At 40.8% G+C, this 21,594-nt stretch overlaps 1 protein-coding gene across 1 annotated transcript; it reads left to right on the top strand.

The window, feature by feature from the left end:
• Positions 1-14,905: 14,905 nt before the first annotated feature.
• On the top strand, positions 14,906-21,348 carry LOC123179875 (PH, RCC1 and FYVE domains-containing protein 1). Its single transcript, XM_044591770.1, has 5 exons — positions 14,906-15,424; positions 16,988-19,044; positions 19,158-19,304; positions 19,796-20,337; positions 20,735-21,348. Exons 2-5 carry the CDS (start codon positions 17,134-17,136, stop codon positions 20,862-20,864), a joined length of 2,730 nt encoding a protein of 909 aa, XP_044447705.1. The 5' UTR covers positions 14,906-15,424; positions 16,988-17,133; the 3' UTR covers positions 20,865-21,348.
• Positions 21,349-21,594: the final 246 nt, after the last annotated feature.

The raw sequence follows: 21,594 nt of genomic DNA, 5'->3' as shown, positions 1-21,594 counted from the left end.
TAGCTTAACGGCGTTCCGTTACGGTGGATGACATGTGTCGGTCACCCTTGACGAAAGCACTTGTATGACGCGTGATTTATCGTCATGGAAGTGGACACTTCCGTGATGATAATTTTGGTAATGTCATGGAACACTTCTACGACAGCACACAGGTATGAAACTATCTTGATTCTGTCATAAATTTTTCATGGATGTACATGCATGACAGAAAACGTGACCTACTGTGACAAACACGTATCATCATGGAAGTGTATTTTTTTGTAGTGGATCATGGAATTGGAATTTTTTAAAATTGGAGTTTCACCAAAAAAATTATCCTATGCATCTAGTTCATCGTGATCGGAATTATATATATAATTTTTGGCCTCGTGAAGGAGAAAGTATCGCTCTAGCTTGGGGGAGGCTTAAGTCAATGTTATATTCATGCCCCAATCATGAGCTCTCAAGAGAAATTATTATTCAGAATTTTTATGCTCGGCTTTCTCGTAATGATCAAACCATGCTGGATACTTCTTGTGCTGGTTCTTTTATGAAGAAAACTATTGAATTCCGGTGGGATCTTTTGGAAAGAATTAAACGCAACTCTAAAGATTGGGAACTCGACGAAGGTAAAGAGTCAGGTATAAAGCTTAAGTATGATTGTGTTAAATCTTTTATGGATATCGATGCTTTTCAAAAGTTTAGCACTAAATATGGACTTGATTCTGAGATAGTAGCCTCCTTTTGCGAATTATTCGCTACTCGTGTTGAACTCCCTAAAGAGAAGTGGTTTAAATATCACCCACCTATTAAAGAAGAAATTAAAAAACCAGTACCAGCTAAAGAAGAAACTATACTTTATAATGTTGATCCAGTTGTTCCTACTGCTTATATTGAGAAACCTCCTTTTCCTGTTAGGATAAAGGAACATGCTAAAGTTTCAACTGTGGTTAACAAAAGCTCTGTTAGAACACCTTAACCAGATGAACAAATTAGAGTTGAACCTAATATTGCTATGGTTAAAGATCTCTTAGAAGAAGATGTGGATGGGCATGTTATCTACTTCTATGCAGAAGCTGCTAGAATCTCCAAACGGGAAAAAAGGGATACAAATAGACCAGTTGTTGGCTTGCCTGTCATTTCAGTTAAAATAGGAGATCACTGTTATCATGGTTTATGTGACATGGGTGCTAGTGTGAGTGCTATTCCTTACAAGTTATATCAAGAAATTAGGGAAGAAATAGCACCAACAGAGTTAGAAGACATATATGTTACTATTAAACTTGCAAATAGAGACACCATATCACCTTGTGGGATTATTAGAGATGTTGAAGTCTTGTGCGGGAAAATAAAATACCCTACTGATTTTCTTGTTCTTGGTTCCCCACAAGATGACTTTTGTCCCATTATCTTTGGTAGACCTTTCTTGAACACAGGTAATGCTAACATAGATTGCCAGAAACAAACTGTGGGTGTTAGTTTTGGTGATGAGTCTTTAGTAGAAACCACCATGAGAAAGAATTGCCTAGTAAGGATGAATTAATTGGTCTTTCTTCTATTGTTGTGCCACCTACTGATCCTTTAGAGCAATACTTGCTAGACCATGAAAATGATTTACATATGCATGAAAGAAATGAAATAGATAATATTTTCTTTGAACAACGTCCTCTACTTAAACACAATTTGCCTATTGAAACTCTAGGAGGTCCTCCTCCACCTAAAGGTGATCCTATGTTTGAATTAAAACAATTGCCAGACACTTTGAAATATGCTTATCTTGATGAAAAGAAAATATATCATGTTATTAGCAGTGCTAACCTTTCAGAACATGAAGAAGAAAGATTATTGGAAGTTCTAAGGAAGCACCGAGCTGCTATTGGATATACTCTTGATGATTTAAAGGGCATTAGCCCTACTCTATGTCAGCACAAAATTAGTATGGAACCTGATGCTAAACCAGTTGTTGATCATCAACATCGACTAAATCTGAAGATGAAAGAGGTGGTAAGAACGGAAATATTAAAACTTCTGGAAGCAGGTAAAATTTATCCTATAGCTGATAGTAGATGGGTAAGTCATGTTCATTGTGTCCCTAAGAAGGGAGGTATAACTGTTGTTCCTAATGATAAGAATGAACTTATTCCACAAAGAATTGTTACAGGCTACAGAATGGTAATTGATTTTAGAAAATTAAATAAAGCATCTAGAAAAGATCATTACCCTTTGCGTTTTATTAATCAAATGCTTGAAAGATTATCTAAGCACACACACTTTTGCTTCCTTGATGGATATTCTGGCTTTTCACAAATACCTGTTTCTCAACCTGATCAAGAAAATACCACTTTTACTTGTCCTTTTGGAACCTATGCTTACAGACGTATGCCTTTCGGTTTATGTAATGCACCTGCTACCTTTCAAAGATGCATGATGGTTATATTCTCTGACTTCTGTGAAAAGATTGTTGAGGTTTCATGGATGACTTCTCTGTTTATGGGAAGTCTTTTGATGATTGTTTAAGCAATCTTGATCGAGTTTTGCAGAGATGTGAACAAACAAATCTTGTTTTGAATTGGGAGAAGTGCCACTTTATGGTTAATGAAGGCATTGTCTTGGGTCATAAAATTTCTGAAAGAGGTATTGAAGTGGACCAAGCTAAAGTTGATGCAATTGAGAAAATGCCATGTCCCAAGGACATCAAAGGTATTCGTAGTTTCCTAGGTCATGTTGGTTTCTATAGGAGGTTTATTAAAGACTTCTCTAAAATTTCTAGGCCTCTCACTAGTCTTTTGCAAAAGGATGTTCCTTTTGATTTTGATGATGATTGTTTAGAAGCCTTTGAAACACTCAAGAAAGCTTTAATTTCTGCACCTATTGTTCGACCACCTGATTGGAACTTGCCTTTTGAAATTATGTGTGATGCTAGTGATTATGTTGTTGGTGCTGTTCTAGGGCAAAGAGTTGATAAGAAATTGAATAATGTTATTAATTATGCTAGTAAAACTCTAGACAATGCTCAAAGAAATTATGCTACAACTGAAAAAGAATTCTTAGCAGTGGTGTTTGCTTGTGATAAGTTTAGACCTTATATTGTTGATTCTAAAGTAACTGTTCACACATACCATGCTGCTATTAAATATCTTATGGAAAAGAAAGATGCTAAACCTAGACTTATTCGTTGGGTTCTCTTGTTACAAGAATTTGATTTGCATATTATTGATAGAAAGGGAGCTGAGAACACCGTAGCTGATAACTTGTCTAGGCTTGAAAATGTGCTTGATGACCCACTACCTATTGATGATAGTTATCCTGATGAGCAGTTAGCTGTAATAAATGTTTCTAATAGTACTCCTTGGTATGCTGACTATGCTATTTATATTGTTGCTAAATATTTACCACCTAGCTTTACTTACTAGCAAAAGAAAAAATCCTTCTATGATTTAAGACATTATTTTTGGGATGACCCACATCTTTATAAAGGAGTAGATGGTATTATTAGACGTTGTGTACCTGAGCATGAACAGGGGCAAATCCTACGGAAATGTCACTCCGAGGCTTATGGAGGGCATCATGCTGGAGATAGAACTACTCACAAGGTATTGCAATCTGGATTTTATTGGCCTACTCTCTTCAAGGATGCCCGTAAGTTTGTCTCATCTTGTGATGAATGTCAAAGAATAGGTAATATCGGTAAGCGTCAAGAAATGCCTTTATTCACTTGCCGTTGAACCATTTGATGTTTGGGGATTTGATTACATGGGACCTTTTCCTTCCTCTAACGGGTATACACATATTTTGATTGCTGTTGATTATGTTACTAAATGGGTAGAAGCTATTCCAACCAGTAGTGCTGATCACAACACCTATATTAAAATGCTTAAGGAAGTTATTTTCCCAAGGTTTGGAGTCCCTAGATATTTAATGACTGATGGTGGTTCACACTTTATTCATGGTGCTTTCCGTAAAATGCTTACTAAGTATGATGTTAACCATAGAACTGCATCACCTTATCATCCTCAGTCTAGTGGTCAAGTTGAGCTTAGCAATAGAGAAATAAAATTAATTTTGCAAAAGACTGTTAATAGGTCCAGGAAGAATTGGTCTAAGAAATTAGATGATGCACTTTGGGCTTATAGAACAGCTTATAAAAATCCTATGGGCATGTCTCCTTATAAAATGGTTTATGGAAAAGCTTGTCTCATTTGCCTCTTGAGTTAGAACATAAAGCTTATTGGGCAATTAAAGAACTCAACTATGATTTAAAACTTGTTGGTGAAAAGAGGTTATTTGATATAAGCTCATTAGATGAATGGAGAACCCAAGCTTATGAAAATGCAAAGTTATTCAAAGAAAAAGTTAAAAGATGGCATGAAAAAAGAATTCAAAAACGTGAGTTTAAAGTCGGAGAATATGTTCTTTTGTACAACTCTCATTTTAGATCTTTGCAGGCAAACTCCTCTCCAAATGGGAAGGCCCCTATGTCATCGAGGAGGTTTACCGGTCTGGAGCCATCAAAATAAATAATTTCGAAGGCACTAAACCGAAGGTTGTCAACGGGCAACGAATAAAGCATTATATCTCACGTACGCCTATTAATGTTGAAAGTAATATTATCCAAACTTTGACACCGGAAGAGCACATAAAAGAGTCCTTCCGGAACACTCCAGAATCGTCAAAATAAGGAGGTACGTAGTAGGGTAAGTAAACAGACTCCGAAAAATCTGCAAAAATATTTTTTGTCAGTTTTGGAATAATTTAGAATTTTGGGAATAAAGAAACTACCGGGAAGCGTCCCCTAGTGGGCACAAGACACCAGGGCGCGCCAGGCCCCAAGTGGGTTGTGCCCACCTGGGACACCTTCCGTACTCCTTTTTTTCATGTACTTGTCCTCCAAGATAAAAAAATCTATATATACTTCCCGAACCTGTTAACCACCGTATCGTGGAGAAAATCCTCTGTTCTCTTTTCTTGCTGTCTCTGGTCAGATTTATCAAGCCAGGCATCATGTCTTCTTGCTCATCCAACAACAATGAAGAAGATGCTTGGCTGATGAAGATCGGGACAAAGAGAGAGGAGCCCAGATAGGATTTCTTCTTCACCACCATCATCCTCTTCACCACCCAAGGAGAACTGAGTATCGGGTATGGGCACCCCCCTTGGCTTCCGCCAATCTTGGGGGAGGTGCCCCGGTATCGTATCATCTCATTATCTTTTTTGCTTTTACTTATCTTAGTTCAATCTTTTGCTTAGATGAATAAAGATTACTTCGATCTTTTCATCTTTTAGAGTTTGCTTAGTGATCTATCATTGTTATCGTGTGCAAGTTATATAATAAAGTTTAGTGTGAGTTTTTGCTTTCTTTGCTTTCATGTTGCAAATAAAGAAAGAACAGAAATAAGAAAGAAAGAAAAAGAGAAAGGAAATAAATAAAAGAAAGGAAATAAATCAATAAGATTATATACTAATCCTATGGTAGGTGATAGCACCACATAAGGAAAAGTATAAGTAAGAAAAATTTATTAGAGATTGACAAACACAGCATTAGTCAATGATGCAACTCATGAAAGAATTAATAAGGGAAGAGAATATTCACATATACATATACTATCCTAGAAATCTTTTGTGATTGTGAACCCTCGTCAAAATATTATATGCCAAAATTGTTGACGTTGGACAAGGAAGACAACTTAATGGTTTATGTTTGTTTATATTGACATAGAAGTCATATTGTCATAGATCCTTCAACATGTGGTGCTTGCCCCTATCTTTGCTAGCCAAAAATTCTGCACTAAGTAGAGATACTACTTGTGCATCCAAAAACCCTTTAACCCAAATCTTTTTCAAGTGTCCACCATACCTACCTATGGATTGAACAAGATCCTTCAAGTAAGTTGTCATCGGTGCAAAAAGGCAATAAAAATTGCTTCTAAATATGTAAGATCATTTAGTGTAAGAGAAAATTGAGCATTGTACGAACTTGGATGACAAAGAATAAAAGCGACAAACTACATAATAAAGGTTGCCATCTTAAGGGGCAATACAACGTGACGTTCTCTTGCACTAAGGGATTGAGCATGCAAACAAATAAGCGCATGGCAACCTCTGCTTCCCTCTGCGAAGGGCCTATCTTTTACTTTTATGTATTTACTTTTATGCAAAGAGTCAAAGTTTTCCTTCTATTCCTTTTTATTTACTCTTTTGGCAAGCATCATGTGGTGAGGAAATATCTAGGCACATATGTCCAGTTGAATATAGATAGCACAAGTTATTATTGTTGACATCACCCTTGAGGTGAGTATGTTGGGAGGCGAAATTACAAGCCCCTATCTTTCTATGTGTCTGGTTGAAACGTTTTGCTCATGGGTACGAGGTGAGTGTTAGCAATCATAGAAGACTATATGATGGTTGAGTATGTGGACTTGCCTAAAGGCTCCGACACGTGACTCTTCCTGAAAAGATGATGAATTGTAGTTGCAAAGTTGACTGAGAACATAGTTTGTTGGTTTCTAATAGACTTTTTGCTTTATACTTCGATTGTGTGATGAACTGTTACGTATTCATAGGAAGTATATGATGCAAGTTTTATGATAAAAGTCCTATGTTTAATTTTGTTCCTGTTATAATAATCAACATGATGCCTCTATGTCTGTATTTTGTTTTTATCGACACCTCTCTCTCAAAGCATGTGGACATGTTTTTTTGATTTCGGTTTTCGCTTGAGGACAAGCGAGGTCTAAGCTTGGGGGAGTTGATACGTCCATTTTGCATCATGTTTTCTTACTGTTATTTATATTTTTTATCCATAATAATGCTTTTTGGAGTAATTCTAATGTCTTTTCTCTCATAATTTGCAAGGAACACACCAAGAGGGAGAATTCCGGCAGCTGCAAATCTGGACCTGGAAAAGCCACGTCAGGCCACCTATTCTGCACAACTCCAAATGAGTTGAAACTTCACGGAGAATTTTTATGGATTATTTAAGAAATATTGGAGCCAATAAACACCAGAGGGGGGCCACCACGTGGGCACAACCCACCTGGGCGCGCCAGGCCCCCCAGGCCCGCCTGGTGGGTGGTGGCCTCCTCGGCCCACCTCCGGTGCCCATCTTTTGGTATATAAGTCATTTTGACCTAGAAAAAATAAGGAGAAGACTTTCGGGATGGAGCACCGCCGTCTCCAGGCGGATCTTGGGCAGGAGAACTTTTGCCCTCCGGCGGAGCGATTCTGCCGGGGGAACTTCCCTCCCGGAGGGGGAAATCATCGTCGTCATCATCACCAACAACTCTCCCATCTTGGGGAGGGCAATCTCCATCAACATCTTCACCAGCACCATCTCATCTCAAACCCTAGTTCATCTATTGTATTCAATCTTGTTACCGGAACTATAGATTGGTGCTAGAGGGTGACTAGTAGTGTTGATTACATCTTGTAGTTGATTACTATATGGTTTATTTGGTGGAAGATTATATGTTCAGATCCATTATGCATATTAATACCCCTCTGAGCATGAGCATGTTCATTGTTTGTGAGTAGTTACTTTTGTTCTTGAGGTCACGGGATAAATCATGTTGCAAGTAATCATGTGAATTTGATATGTGTTCGATATTTTGATGGTATGTATGTTGTGATTCCCTTAGTGGTGTCATGTGAACGTCGACTACATGACACTTCACCATATTTGGGCCTAAGGGAATGCATTTTGGAGTAGTAAATAGATGGTGGGTTGCGAGAGTGACAGAAACTTAAACCTCAGTTTATGCACTATTCCGTAAGGGACCGATTGGATCCTAGAGTTTAATACTTTTCTCGTAGTTGCGGATGCTTGCGGGAGGGTTAATCATAAGTAGGAGGTTTCTTCAAGTAAGAACAACACCTAAGCACCGGTCCACCCACATATCAAATTATCAAAGTAGCGGACACAAATCAAACCAACACGATGAAAGTGACTAGATGAAATCCCGTGTGCCCTCAAGAACGCTTTGCTCATTATAAGAGACCGTTTTGACCTTTCCTTTGCCTCAAAAGGATTGGGCTACCTTGCTGCATACTTGTTAGTATTATCGTTACTTGCTCGTTACAAGTTATCTTGCTATCAAACTACTCAACTACTTACAATTCAGCACTTGTAGACATTACCTTACTGAAAACTACTTGTCATTTCCTTCTGCTCCTTGTTGGGTTCGACACTCTTACTTATCGAAAAGAGCTACAATTGATCCCCTATACTTGTGGGTCATCAAGGCTATTTTCTGGCACCATTGCCGGGGAGTGAAGCGCCTTTGGTAAGTGGAATTCGGTAAGGAAACATGTTCTTTTTCTTTTCCGAGAGGTATAACCATGCTTCTCGTGGAAGCAAATCTGTACCTCCATGAGAAGCAAATTGGTGCTTCTCCCGGAAGAGAAAAACACACATTTATCTTTTCGAGAGACACAATTGTGCTTTTCGTGGAAGCAAATGTGCCACCACGAAAGCAAATATGTGCTTCTGCGGGAAGAAAAACAAGATCACGCAAAAAAAAGGAACTCAATATTTTCTCCAAAACATACGGAAAACATGGCGAAAGCCAGAAAAAAACCCATTCAAAACCTTAAAATCACGTACAGAAAAAAATAATTTCGAGGGAGCGTCCAGCACGTGACATGTGGCAGTGGGTGAACGCACCACTTGGTGCGCTCTCAGCCCACCAAAGTAAACTTTACGGGGCTCCCGCAAGGGGTACCTCTTAGCAGGAGGCCACAGGTTATTGCCCTGTTTTTTTTTCATTTTCATTTTTCTATTTTGTTTATATTTCCAAATATATGTGTGTGTATTAAAAACAGCTTACATAAAACATTTGAAAAAAGTTAAGCAATTATTTAAAAAATGTTAAATTTTTATAGAAAAATGTTTCTCATGTATACAAAGTGTATGAAAAAAGTGGATCATGTATTTTAGAAAAATGTTAATCAAGTATTTGAAAAAGGTCAATAAAGAATTTGAAAAATGTTAAATCTATATAGAAAAATGTTTCTCATGTAGATGAAAACTATGTACAAAACATAAAATATATATATGAAAAAAATGTTGATCATGTATTTAAAAAAAATTAAGCATGTATAAAAAAATGTTCCTGATGTATACGAGTAATGTACAACATACATTGAATAAAAGCAGACATAAAAAACATATATCTAAAAAAATTAATTATGTATTTAAAAATGTTAAACATGTATATAAAAATGTTTCTGATTTATAGGAAAAAATTACATTTGTGTGTGAAAAGAATGTTTACTTCCATTAAAAAATGTTCACCGTGTATTTGATTTTTTTTACCATCTATTCCAAAAAGTGTTGAAAACTTGTATTTAAGAAGAAAAATGTACATCGTGTATTGGAAAAACAGAGAAAACCGAGATAGAAACAAAAAAAATATGAAAAACAAGAAAGAAACAAACAAACCAAAGAAAAACCAGCGAAACCCGACAAAGAAACAAAAAGAAAGGTAGAGGAAAGACAAAATCGATAAAGAAAACAAGAAAACCAACATATAAAGAAGAAGAAGAAATAAACCAAAGAAACCGATGAAAAAATAGGGTAAAAAATCAAGGTATAATGAAGAAGAAAAATTGTGAAGAATAAAAAAAAAAGAAAAAAGGGGAAATAGAAGAAGAAAATAAACAAAAACCGACAAAGAAAGCTAGTGAGGAAACAAAGAAAAACCCAAAAGAAGAAGAAAATATCCCCAGAGAAAGCCTAGTGAAGGAAACCCAGCGAGCGAACTCGAACGAAAACCAACGAACAAACAAGATGAAACTTGGTCGGCCCAGTAGCTACACCGCAAGGAAACAACTTCAAGCGTGATGAAAGGGGCACTCGCTATAAGCGAGATATAGGTTTTGCGGTAGAGATAGGCTGCCCCTCAAAATAAAAGGATGGAGATAGGCTTTCAATGTAGATCCAGCCCGTCCCAACGATGGTCTGCACATGGCATAGACCTCACTCTTTTTTTATCAAGTGAGAATTTCTCAGGGAAAAGAACCGAAGTGGGAACAAGAGAAAAACCTAACCCGCAGCGAGCAAGGGTCCCGTTCATCATCTTATCCACATTGTTCTACCTCGGCTTCCTTGCATCGTGTAGCTTTAACTGGCTTCTCCGGGTTTGAAGTGTGGTCTAAGTTTTACTGGTTAGCCTCTCGACGGTAAGAGACGATGTCGCATGGGATATGAGATTCCACTAACTAATACTACCTCCTACCCCCCCCCCCCCCACACACACACACGTTATGTTGTGTGGTCATCGTGGCCAATGCGGTGGGCGTAAAGAAACTTGTGGTGTTCTGCCCCACGAATCGTCCACCCTAGTTTCGGTGGGTTGCCATCTAGGGCTTTGGCTTGTCAAGGTGATGGCGATGGTAATCGTGACATCAAGGTTGGTTTTCTCAACGCCTTCTCCTGTTTCTTTTCGTGTGCTCATTGTCATCTTCCTTGATAGAATGGTCATGAGGTGGTGATTTGGTGATTTGGTAGCCTGCCTTGCGTGTGTCCCTAGCCATAAGTGCATTCATCGGTCTCAGTTACCTACTGAGGTGGAGTGGAGGGATCATCCGGGTTTTCCCAAACCTATGGCGAACTTAGTACAAGTTGTGCAAGTTTGATCTTTTGGAGTTTTTTCACTATTGTCTTCAGAACAGACAAGGGTGCAAAAGATGGAGATGGAGACAAACAATTTTGATTGGTTTTATTAAAGATTTTGTTTTCTTCTCTGTGTTTCAATTTCTTCGATCAAATTCAATTCAATTTATTAATGAAAAGTTTTTTTTGCCTCGGAAGCTTCTTAATCTCAAGATATTAACACGGTTTTTATTTCTTACTTTGTTGTTTTGTCTACCTGCCTGCTAAGGCGACTAGAAGAAGAAAGTGTTTCCCCCCTTCCTGTTTCTTTCCCATATCGCTCTTTGAAATTTCAACGTGCATTCTCTCCCTCTAGTGGATTGGGCCTGAGTAAGCACAACCCATGGATATGTTCTAGTGTGGATACAACCTGACACGTTGATGGACTGCACCTACATGTTGGTCTTGGAGAAGATAGTCTTTGGTGTGCATCCAACATGGCCCAACGATGGGTTGCATGTAGGATAGATTTCTCTCTCTATCTTCCTCTCCCTCCCTCTCTCTCTCTCTCTAAAGTGAGAGCTACAACAATAACAACAAAATCAAGTGAAATAACGAGAAAAAACTCTATCACCAGTGAAGTAGGTTCTCATTCATCGAGTTTTCCATGTTGTTCGATGCCAATTTCCTTGCATACGACAGCCTTAACCTGCTTCTCGGCATGCGGGTGTGGTTCGAGTTTTATAGATCATCCTCTCGCCCACGGCGGCGATGTTGTATAATGGGATAAGAGCCTCACCAAACCATCCCGCCCTGGTGTGGCCATCAATAGGAGAGCCCATGGCACTCTCATCCTGTAGATTGTCGGCTCTACATATGACAGATTGTCGTTTCAATGTTCAATGTGTCGTGACGGTGGTGGCAAAACTACTTGTGCACCGACCAAGATAGTTATTGCAACCATGCTTGCCAACACAAGACTCTCCACTTAATCTCCGGCGAAAAATATTGTTGTGTTGTGCAACGCCCTCAACCCCTAGAGGAGAGGGCACAGGGTATGCAGTATAAGATATTCATCCTTATAAACTTCTTGCGGTATGCTTATAAACTGTCAAGGTGTTGGCCAATGTGTGGTGATGCTACTCGTCTGTGATGGTTGTGGATGGTGCATGGTTGCTCTTCATGACGGTGGGTGGTATGCTTTTGGCTTTGTACTATGTGTGCTCGTTTACCGAGCCTAAACCTATGCTTTCTTATAAAGCAGGGCATTGAATGTATTTTTCTCTTTTAAAAATATTGACACACAAAACATGCTAGTCATCTCCACTTTGCTCGTTCGGCTGCTCTTCGTTAGTGAGGGTGCCTCAAGATACATGAAACGAGTAGGAGATAATGACGACAACGTGGATGGCGATGTAATATGTATCGGTATTCATTGTGACGTCATTATCGGTGATAGAAACACATGTGGCACTAAGGGGTCACATGTGACGAATTAGGGGACACACGTCCTTGGTGAGGCCGACTAATATGTCCCATATTTTGGGTATTATTATCGTAATGATTGTATTATTGTTGAGATGTGCTGCAACCACACAAGACATTTGTGATTATGAAAAAAATGAGAAAAATAACGAAATGTGCAAACTACGTCCGTGGTAAGTAATCATGACCCACAAACAGTTTGAGTTGGAAACTTTAATCTTAGCGACTTTCTCTTTCTACTAGTTGGAGGATATGTGACAACTAAGATCATCTCGATCTTTTTCCAACCTACAAATGTCCAGTCCAACCCCAACACAACATGCATGATTGATACACAACAAAGGCATGAAGCCACGCACGCACCAAATCTCGCATCACCATCACACCGCCATCCATCTGCATTGCACCTTCGGTTGAGCGACATGTCTACCCCTGTCCTCTTGCTGCTTGGAGGCTTCAAGGACGTACATGATGTGATGATCTGCCTACTTGCCAAGAATGATACATGGCCATCACATGCATGGGAGGCTACACATATATAGGCTCTTGGACCATGACACATCATCGAGTTTTTCAGCTCTTCTCTTGGCATTTCATGGCGGCGGAATCACATGCTTGCGTCGCGTACATGCATGCATGGGCCTCATGGAATTATTGCCCCCCTTGATTAGCTGCACAGAGTAAGAGATAATCTCTCTATCTTGTCGTCAGATAGCAATCACATGCGGCCTAACCAAGGAGACGCCAATTGTATGAATTGTCGTCAAGGAACACAAGGTAGTACTGACAGTGATCCACTTGTTCATCCGTCGAATTGATCGATGATAAGTTAGTAGTTAATCCGGGTGAAGAAAACTAGCGAATTTGTATGGCCAGAAAGACACATTCCCTTCATACTTTTTAAATGGAAACACACAATCTTAGGATGTGTACGGCAGCTAAAATTTGACCGCTAATATGTCCAAATGTTATTACTAACAAGACTAGATTTGTCCAGTAAAAAATTCCTTACTGAATTAGATTTTGAACATTTTACTAAAGCACAGTTAGAGAGCAATATAATGGTCATTCGGAGAGAACTAGTGTCCAAAATAACAAATAAAATATGATGCTCCCTCCGCTTCGTGTTTATTAGGCCACTTCCCAAACCTCCCAAATTCAGAACAACGAATAGAAATGTACGCTTTCCTCTATCTTAATCATGCCGGCTTTTTTTTTACTCCATTTCTCTTGCTTTCCAAATCAACATTAATTCCTTGGCATGCGTGCGGGCCTTTCCCCCCTCGCTTCTAGCATCTTTCTGCATCAAATAAAAAATCAGTATCAATCCTCTGCTTTCTCGCTTTTGTCTTGGTACCAGTGTTTCCAAGACGGGCCTTGTAAACCCCTGCTCAAACCTCAAACCTCAAAAAACTTTCCCCTGCTCAAACCTAAAAAACCGGCCTCTTTTTCAAAGGAAGAAAAAAATATCATGAAATTCAAGATGGTGGTGTTCTATACATATTTCAGACAAATTCAAGACATGTGTTCCATACATGTCCACACATGTTACACAGTGGACAGTACTCCTCAAATTCAAATTTATGGTGAGTCATGCCTCATATGTGAGCTCCACTCCAACATACTACCACACGTACCAGCAGCAGCACATTCAATGTTCACTGGCCACACATGAAGTGAAGTAGTGACAATTCAAGATGGTGGTGTTCCATACATATTTCAGACAGATCTTGTGCCCCCTCTTGGATCAACCATCTTAAATGCATCGATCCAGGACAGCACACCTACACATGGATGCACTGACCGACGCACAGCCTCCATTAACTGATTGATTAAATTTGCAGCAAAGCTTATCTGGTCTCAATTTCTAGATGATCTTGTGTTAGTACTCCACATTGTATCCCTAATAACAAAGTCGTCGCTGCAGACATTCTCTTGCATCTATACGGGGGGGACAGGACAGGTGGTGGTTGCTGCCTCCAAGAAAAAGGCTTCTTATGGAAGCAGAGCCCTCCTGATCTCTTTGCTGATTTTGGTACAACAATCTAGCTGCTCATGTCAATATATTACTACTAGCAGCATCAAGTTGCTTACAAGATTTTATACTGGTTTTTGCCCTGCATTTTCCAACCTAGATTCTATTAATCTAGCGATCTTCTCAAAAGCAGCACCACCATTCATTAATCCTGCCCAGCCAAATGACCAAATCACCCCACTAGCGCCAAAACACATGTATTGTAGCATCATCAACACATTCTGTCAAGTACTGGTAGTATATTTCTTTTTGGTTGGGCAATGCGTTTTCTTTACAAGGGATAGCAATAAGCCAATAATACACCAGGATATGTATATGAGATATTGTGCCTGAAAAAAGAAGAAACGGATAAATTAGGATTCAGCTAAAGTGTGACAAGAGTATAAAATATGTTTAGCGGGCCATAATTGAACAGCAGCAAACCAAGCCTGATAAAAACCAACCAAATGACCAAATCACCCACCTAAACCACCACTTCATCGACACATCGAATTTTCCGCGGAGTTATGCGAGATGATTTTTCTCTCTCCGAGACAAAAGAAAACCACATTATCAACACACCGATCTTTTTCGGCGGCGATACTCATACACGAAACAATCAATTTCTCTTCTGAAGACAAAAAAGAGCACATAACTAGTAGATGAGAGGAATGGTGGCAAGAACAAGAGGATCCAGATCCCAATAGAAACTAAACACATAGCACAGCAGTGTGATTGTGATTAAAGAAAGCCACAAGGAACATGCCAAAGCAGGCCCAGCTGGTTGGGTTACTTTTCCACTGGCAATGGTGGCAGCATTGAGAGAGGTGGTTAACTACTAAGCAGAGGGTGGCTTAGAAAACAAGCGAGCTTAGGCAGGCAGAGTGAGTGGAGTGGAGTGAAGAGTCCAAAGCAAGAACACAAGAGGCGCATGTGCGCGCGTGTGTGCGTGGGTGGGGTGATGATGATGACGGCGACTAACTAGGCAGGCCACCGCCGCCGCCGCACCGCCGCCGGGGGATCCGGAGCAGAGCGCCCCCCACCCGAAAGGAGAAAGAAAGGGTCGGGACGAGGAGTGTGAGGGCGGTCACCCGTGTGTTTCAGTACTTCTTGTACTGGTCAGAGAGAGAAAGAGAGAGAGGGAGAGAGAGAAGGAGGAGTGAGAGAGAAAAGAGGGAGTGTGGTGGTAGCGCATCGACTCTCCAGCCGCCGGCGGCGTACGGCGGCCGGCGAATCTGTTCCGTGTACGGCGGCGCTGCGGCTGGGCGGATCTAGGCGGAGGAGGTGAGGAGGAGGGGCGGTTTCTTTCTTCTGCGGCGCGCGGGGCGCGGTTGCTTCGTCTTCCCCGCGGGGCTCCGGTGAGCAAATCTTCCGCCTTCCTGCACAAATTTGTGCTCTGTATGCGGATTTGGGAGGTTGGTTCTGGGCCTTTGCTCTGCGGCAGCAAAGGTGGCTGTTTTACCCCCCGTTGGTAGTTCTTGAGGATTTTTTGTTGCTGATTCTTGGGATTCAGGTAGCCTGTGCCACCTGATGCCGATTCGGTCCGGTAATGTAGGAGCAATAGATTTTGTGTGGTGTAATGTTGGAGCAAAGTGCTCCAATTGAGGATACAATCTGTCAGAAAATTGGGGGTAAGGTTACTCCCAAGCCTGTGGGGAAGGCAGAGAACAGATACTTATGAAATTATATGGCTATGTAGGCGATTAGTTAGTGTTTAGCGATGATTCATGATACAGTACAAAATTTGATTTTGTCCTGGAGGGAAAAAATATTTGATTTTATCCTGTTTTGTTCTGATGTACAATTGGGGTTCTCCCTCCCATTTTTAGAAAATGTTACTGTCCCTTCCCCCCCTGAAGGATCAAAGTTACACTGAATACAGCAAACTTGTTCCCACATCGGGTGAAATACTAGTTCGGTTTTCTCAATATAGAACTTATCGGACCTGCCCTGCTTTTTCTGTAATTTGATCTGGTAGTATAGGAGCAAAAGGTTTTGTTGTCTAATGTAGGATGTAAGTTCTCCAATTGAGGATACAACTCGACGATTTTGTCAGAAATGTAGGGGTAATGTTTACTGCCAACCCCCGCAGGGTTGTGAAATTATGGTTCAGTGATGCGGTACAGATTTGGAAGCACGCAGTTAGCGTTAGCGATGATTCATGATGCAGTATAGATTTCGATTTTATCCCGGGAAAAAAAACTTGTGAACTATTCTATTCTGTTGTACAGTGGGGGTTCACCTAATTTTACAAAATGTTACCTGAAGTTATTGTCCTTTTTTTTTCTCCTGAAGGGTCAAAATTATACTGTATACCGCAAACTTGTTCCGACATCCTGTGAAATACTAGTTCGTTCTTTTCAATATAAGACTTAGGAAAGCTGGTCTGCTTTTTTGTAATACTAGTTCTGCTTTTTTTTTTTTTGTGAGAATGACGAGGCCCCAAATTATACAGGAGAATGATTACACAGCATTTTCTGTAACACTGCATTTTCAAGTTACCAGCAGAACTATTCTGTTCTGATGTACAATTGGGATTCTCCTAATGTTAGAAAATGTTACCTGAAGTTATTGTCCTTTTTTCCATAAAGGATCACAATTACACTGAATACAGGGAACTTGTTCTCACATCCAGTGAAATACTAGTTCATTCTTTTCAATAAAAGACTTTGCAAACCTGCCCTGCTTTTTGATCCTCCCTGCCATCATGGTTACTATTATTTGCATGAGACATTGTCTTGAATTCCTTACCTCCACTGAATATAGTTTGTACTATGTGCTTTCCATGCTACTGTTATGTGGCATCTCATAACCTGCTATCTGCACATACTTTTGCTTCTTTTCTCTCTTTCATGAAGTTTTATTTTTGTTCCAGTCTGGTTCACTACAATGACTTTACACTTGCTGTTAATTATGTGCAGGTGTTTGAGATATCCACCTTATTCTGGCTTATAGCTCCAGCAGCATTGGTATTCTACACGATACTATCATGGCAGTTGGTGGTGTATCTGTATATTGGTAGTATCCTCATCGCTTTGTAGTTACTTGGACATCAGGTGTGACAAATATGTACACAAAGGGGCCACCATTGGATGTTCTTAGAGCAAGCATTTCTAGTGCCCCTAGCACATCCAGCCATGGTTCTGCACAAGATGACTGTGACTCTTTAGGTGATGTTTATGTGTGGGGTGAAGTTGTTTGTGACAACTCTGCACGAACCAGTTCCGACACTGTAGTCAGATCAACTGGGAAGACTGATTTCCTCCTCCCAAAGCCGTTGGAGTCCAATTTAGTCCTTGATGTGTACCATGTGGATTGTGGGGTCAGGCATGCCTCGTTGGTCACAAGAAATGGAGAAGTTTTTACATGGGGTGAAGATTCTGGAGGCCGCCTTGGCCATGGAACACGGGAAGATTCTGTGCACCCTCGTCTCGTCGAGTCTTTAGCAGCTTGCAACATAGATTTTGTTGCCTGTGGGGAGTTTCATACCTGTGCTGTGACAACAACGGGCGAGCTTTATACCTGGGGCGATGGAACTCACAATGTTGGACTTCTAGGGCATGGCACTGATGTAGGACACTGGATACCCAGGAGGATTTCTGGACCACTGGAAGGTCTCCAAATTGCTTATGTTTCCTGCGGGACCTGGCATACAGCCTTGATTACATCGATGGGTCAACTGTTCACCTTTGGAGATGGTTCATTTGGGGTGTTAGGCCATGGAGATCTGAAGAGCATTTCATGTCCAAGGGAGGTAGAGTCACTGTCTGGGCTGAAAACCATTGCAGTTGCATGCGGTGTGTGGCACACTGCAGCCATTGTAGAGGTTATTGTCACTCAGTCCAGCGCAACCGTGTCTGCCGGGAAGCTATTCACATGGGGAGATGGCGACAAGCATCGACTCGGTCACGGTGATAAGGAGGCACGGCTCAAGCCTACCTGTGTGGCTTCCCTTATTGATTATGATTTTTACAGGGTCGCATGTGGCCACAGTCTTACCGTAGGCTTGACAACTTCTGGCAAAGTGTGGACCATGGGCAATTCTGTTTATGGCCAGCTCGGGAATCTGAATTCAGATGGGAGGCCATGTTTGGTTGAAGATAAGATTGCGAGTGAGCATGTTCTCCAGATCGCTTGTGGTTCCTACCATGTTGCGGTTTTGACAAGTAGAAGTGAGGTTTTTACATGGGGCAAAGGAGCTAATGGGAGATTGGGCCATGGAGATATAGAGGACCGGAAGGTGCCCACACCGGTCGAGGCATTGAGAGACAGAGCTGTTAGGCACATAGCCTGTGGTGCAAACTTCACTGCTGCCATATGCCTGCACAAATGGGTCTCTGGAGCCGATCAGTCCCAGTGCTCCTCATGTCGGCAGCCATTCGGGTTTACCCGAAAGAGGCATAACTGCTATAACTGTGGGCTTGTCCACTGTAATGCATGCACCTCACGAAAGGCGTTGAGAGCGGCGTTGGCTCCGAATCCCGGGAAACTTCACCGCGTCTGTGATTCCTGCTACTCCAAGTTAAAGAATGCCTCTACTTCTTCAGCTAGTAATAAGAAAGACCTTGCACCAGGTGAAACCAATGGAGAAGCTAGAGTAGGAAGATCCGTCCTCTCTAGTAATATGGACATGATTAGAAGTCTGGACAGCAAGGCAGCAAAACAGGGGAAGAAGACTGACGCGCTGTCATTTCTCCGGAATCCTCAAGTTAGCTCGCTGCTGCAGTTGAGAGATATCGCTTTCTCTGGTGCCGTGGATCTCAACAGACCAGCGGTTCCGAGAGCAGCGCGAACACCGGCGGCCCGGTCAGTAACCAGTTCAAGAGCCGTTTCCCCTTTCTCTCGCAGGTCTAGCCCACCACGTTCTACAACACCAGTTCCAACAACTCATGGTCTCTCTCTCTCAAAAAGTGCCACCGATAATCTGGTGAAAGCAAATGAGCTCTTAAGCCAGGAAGTTGAGAGGCTGCGTGCACAGGTATCTACTTCATTTTCTTTATTATTCAGCAGATAGAAATTTGCTTGGGTGTTAATAATCACTGTATGTATGTGCGCAAGAAATTTAGACTACTTCTTCTATATGTTGTGTAGGTTGACAGCTTGAGAAATCGCTGTGACCATCATGAACTTGAACTGCATAAGTCGGCCAAGAAAGTACAAGAGGCCATGACACTGGTTGCAGAGGAGTCTGCAAAATCCAAAGCTGCAAAGGAAGTTATAAAATCTTTAACGGCACAGGTAATTTTCAATGCTGTAGCTCTCTTGGTTTCTATCATGTTGTATTGGGCCAACTGATCAACGTAAACCATAATGCATTACAATAGATAGTCATTTTTTTATACAACTGTGCTTCTCCTACAATATGAAATCTTCCATCGCCGAGAAAAGTAGAGATGCATGATAGGCTTTTCACGGTATAGTTTTTGCATGAGTATTGGAGGTTCTTTTCAGCCAAATGCATCATCAAAATGGCCTTGTGATAGCTCATTGTAAGAAAAGAGAGTAAAATGATGCATTGTGATCAAATCCATTTCTTTCTTAAAAACTGCATGTGCGAACAGAAACAAAAAAGAAAGGAGGTAAGCACCCCATCCAAATGTGTGCTTCCTGCTGTTTCTACATCTCAGATCTATCATCTGGGTTTCTTTCAAACAGAACAGGGTACCTCTTTTCACCAGAAATATTTGTTAAATATGCATTATTGAGTGTTTTTTTTCTGAAATTTGTAGCTGAAGGACATGGCTGAGAGGTTACCACCAGAACATGGAGCTTATGATTTCAATGAAGCAAAGCAAGTACATGTTCCAAACGGCATCGAGCCACATGTTGCTACCTACTCTAGCATGAATGGAAAGGTTCACCAAGCAAGGAATGAGTTGCTCAATGCACCAAGTCCAAACTCTGGACGATCGCCACATTTGAATGGGGGAATCTCAAATCAACACAAATTACTAGGCAATATTAGTGAAAATAGTGAAGGCAGCACTCACAGCCTTAGAATTACCAGTCCTCACGGGTCGGATCGTCCTCATCGAAGAGCCCACAGCAATAGTGATGAGATGCTGTCTGTAAGTAGCAGAGCTGATGATAATGTCAGCATAGATGCTAGGTCCCTTCAAAATGGCGAGGACGGATACAAGCCTCGAGGAACAATATCAATATCCAGCAACCAAGTACAGGCTGAGTGGATCGAACAGTACGAACCAGGTGTTTACATAACGCTCACGACCCTCCGTGACGGGACTCGGGATCTGAAGAGGGTTCGCTTCAGGTATTTAAGTTCTTTCCTGTCCTGTTTACTTTCTTCTCCCAAATTGGCTTTTCTTTTTTCGCATACAAACAACTCATGGAACACTAATGACTGCAATGCTAGTTGCTTGATTAGTCAGTGGACACAATCTTACCGTTCAGACAGCATATAGTATATGGTATTGGCCACAAGTTGATATGCGACCAAATTGTAGTTTCTTATCATATTCTAGAGCACATTTTTTTCCCACATTTGACACTCAGAAAATGAGAACTCCCGGTTATGTTGTCCAGCACGTTAATTATTACTTTTGCTTCAGTGCGTAGCTGAGAGTTGTGTTATACATTCTGCCCTATGCTTCTGCTACACTCACTGTTACATTGACATCTCCCCTCTTGGGAACATTTCCTGTTTGCAGCCGAAGGCGCTTTGGGGAGCATCAAGCTGAAAATTGGTGGAACGAGAACCGCGAGAAAGTGTACGAGAAATACAACGTGAGGAGCTCCGAACGGGTCTCGTCAGCAGCCTCGACCCGGTCGGCCTATTAGCTTACCTGTGGATGACCTGTTGCACGCCGGCACCTGTTTCTTCACACACAAACTGCAAGATAGACCAACAACAGCAAATTATCAACAAAACTGTGGTCATACATACCGGGCTTGAGAGCGCCATATGCGATCGCCACTGCAATTTTTATCGTCTTTTCATACTGTAATATGGATAGGATGATAAGTCAAGTTTTTGGTTGGTGTTGAATCGCCTGAGGCTGTAGCATGGGCCCTATCCCAGTGTAATGTACATACATGGACATGATCAAACAAATAGGGCATGGTACCTTTACCATGTTATAGATCACACTAGCCATTGTAGCTAGGTGAAGGGTTTTTTCTCTTCCAGTTTTTTTATCCTTTTCCTCAGTATGATTATTTTTTACATAAGAACTTGTGTCCTGCAATTGTACTTGGATATATATCTTCCACAAATTAGGCCTCATTCGAGTGGTTGCAAGTGACCACACTAATTTTAAAGTCATTCTAGACAGCCTCTTAAGGTGCTACACACAATCAGTTGCCATGATAATTTCTCAATGTTATCTTTAGCCTTCCATATGATTAGAGGTGGTAATAGAAATGAGAACATACATTCTGCCCTTAGGCTATAGCGAGTCTGGTATTTGTAAATAAATAAGACGTCTTACTTATAATTTCAAACATTATTAAAAAAATTGAGGTTGAATATAGTTTTTTTAGTCGGATAAATATAGTAGTATCTATGTGC

The sequence above is a fragment of the Triticum aestivum genome, chromosome 1D (genome assembly GCF_018294505.1).
Source record: "Triticum aestivum cultivar Chinese Spring chromosome 1D, IWGSC CS RefSeq v2.1, whole genome shotgun sequence".
NCBI classification, from domain to species: domain Eukaryota; kingdom Viridiplantae; phylum Streptophyta; class Magnoliopsida; order Poales; family Poaceae; genus Triticum; species Triticum aestivum.
The sequence above is the reverse complement of the archived record's forward strand: the minus strand, read 5'-3'. Positions and strand labels throughout refer to the sequence as shown.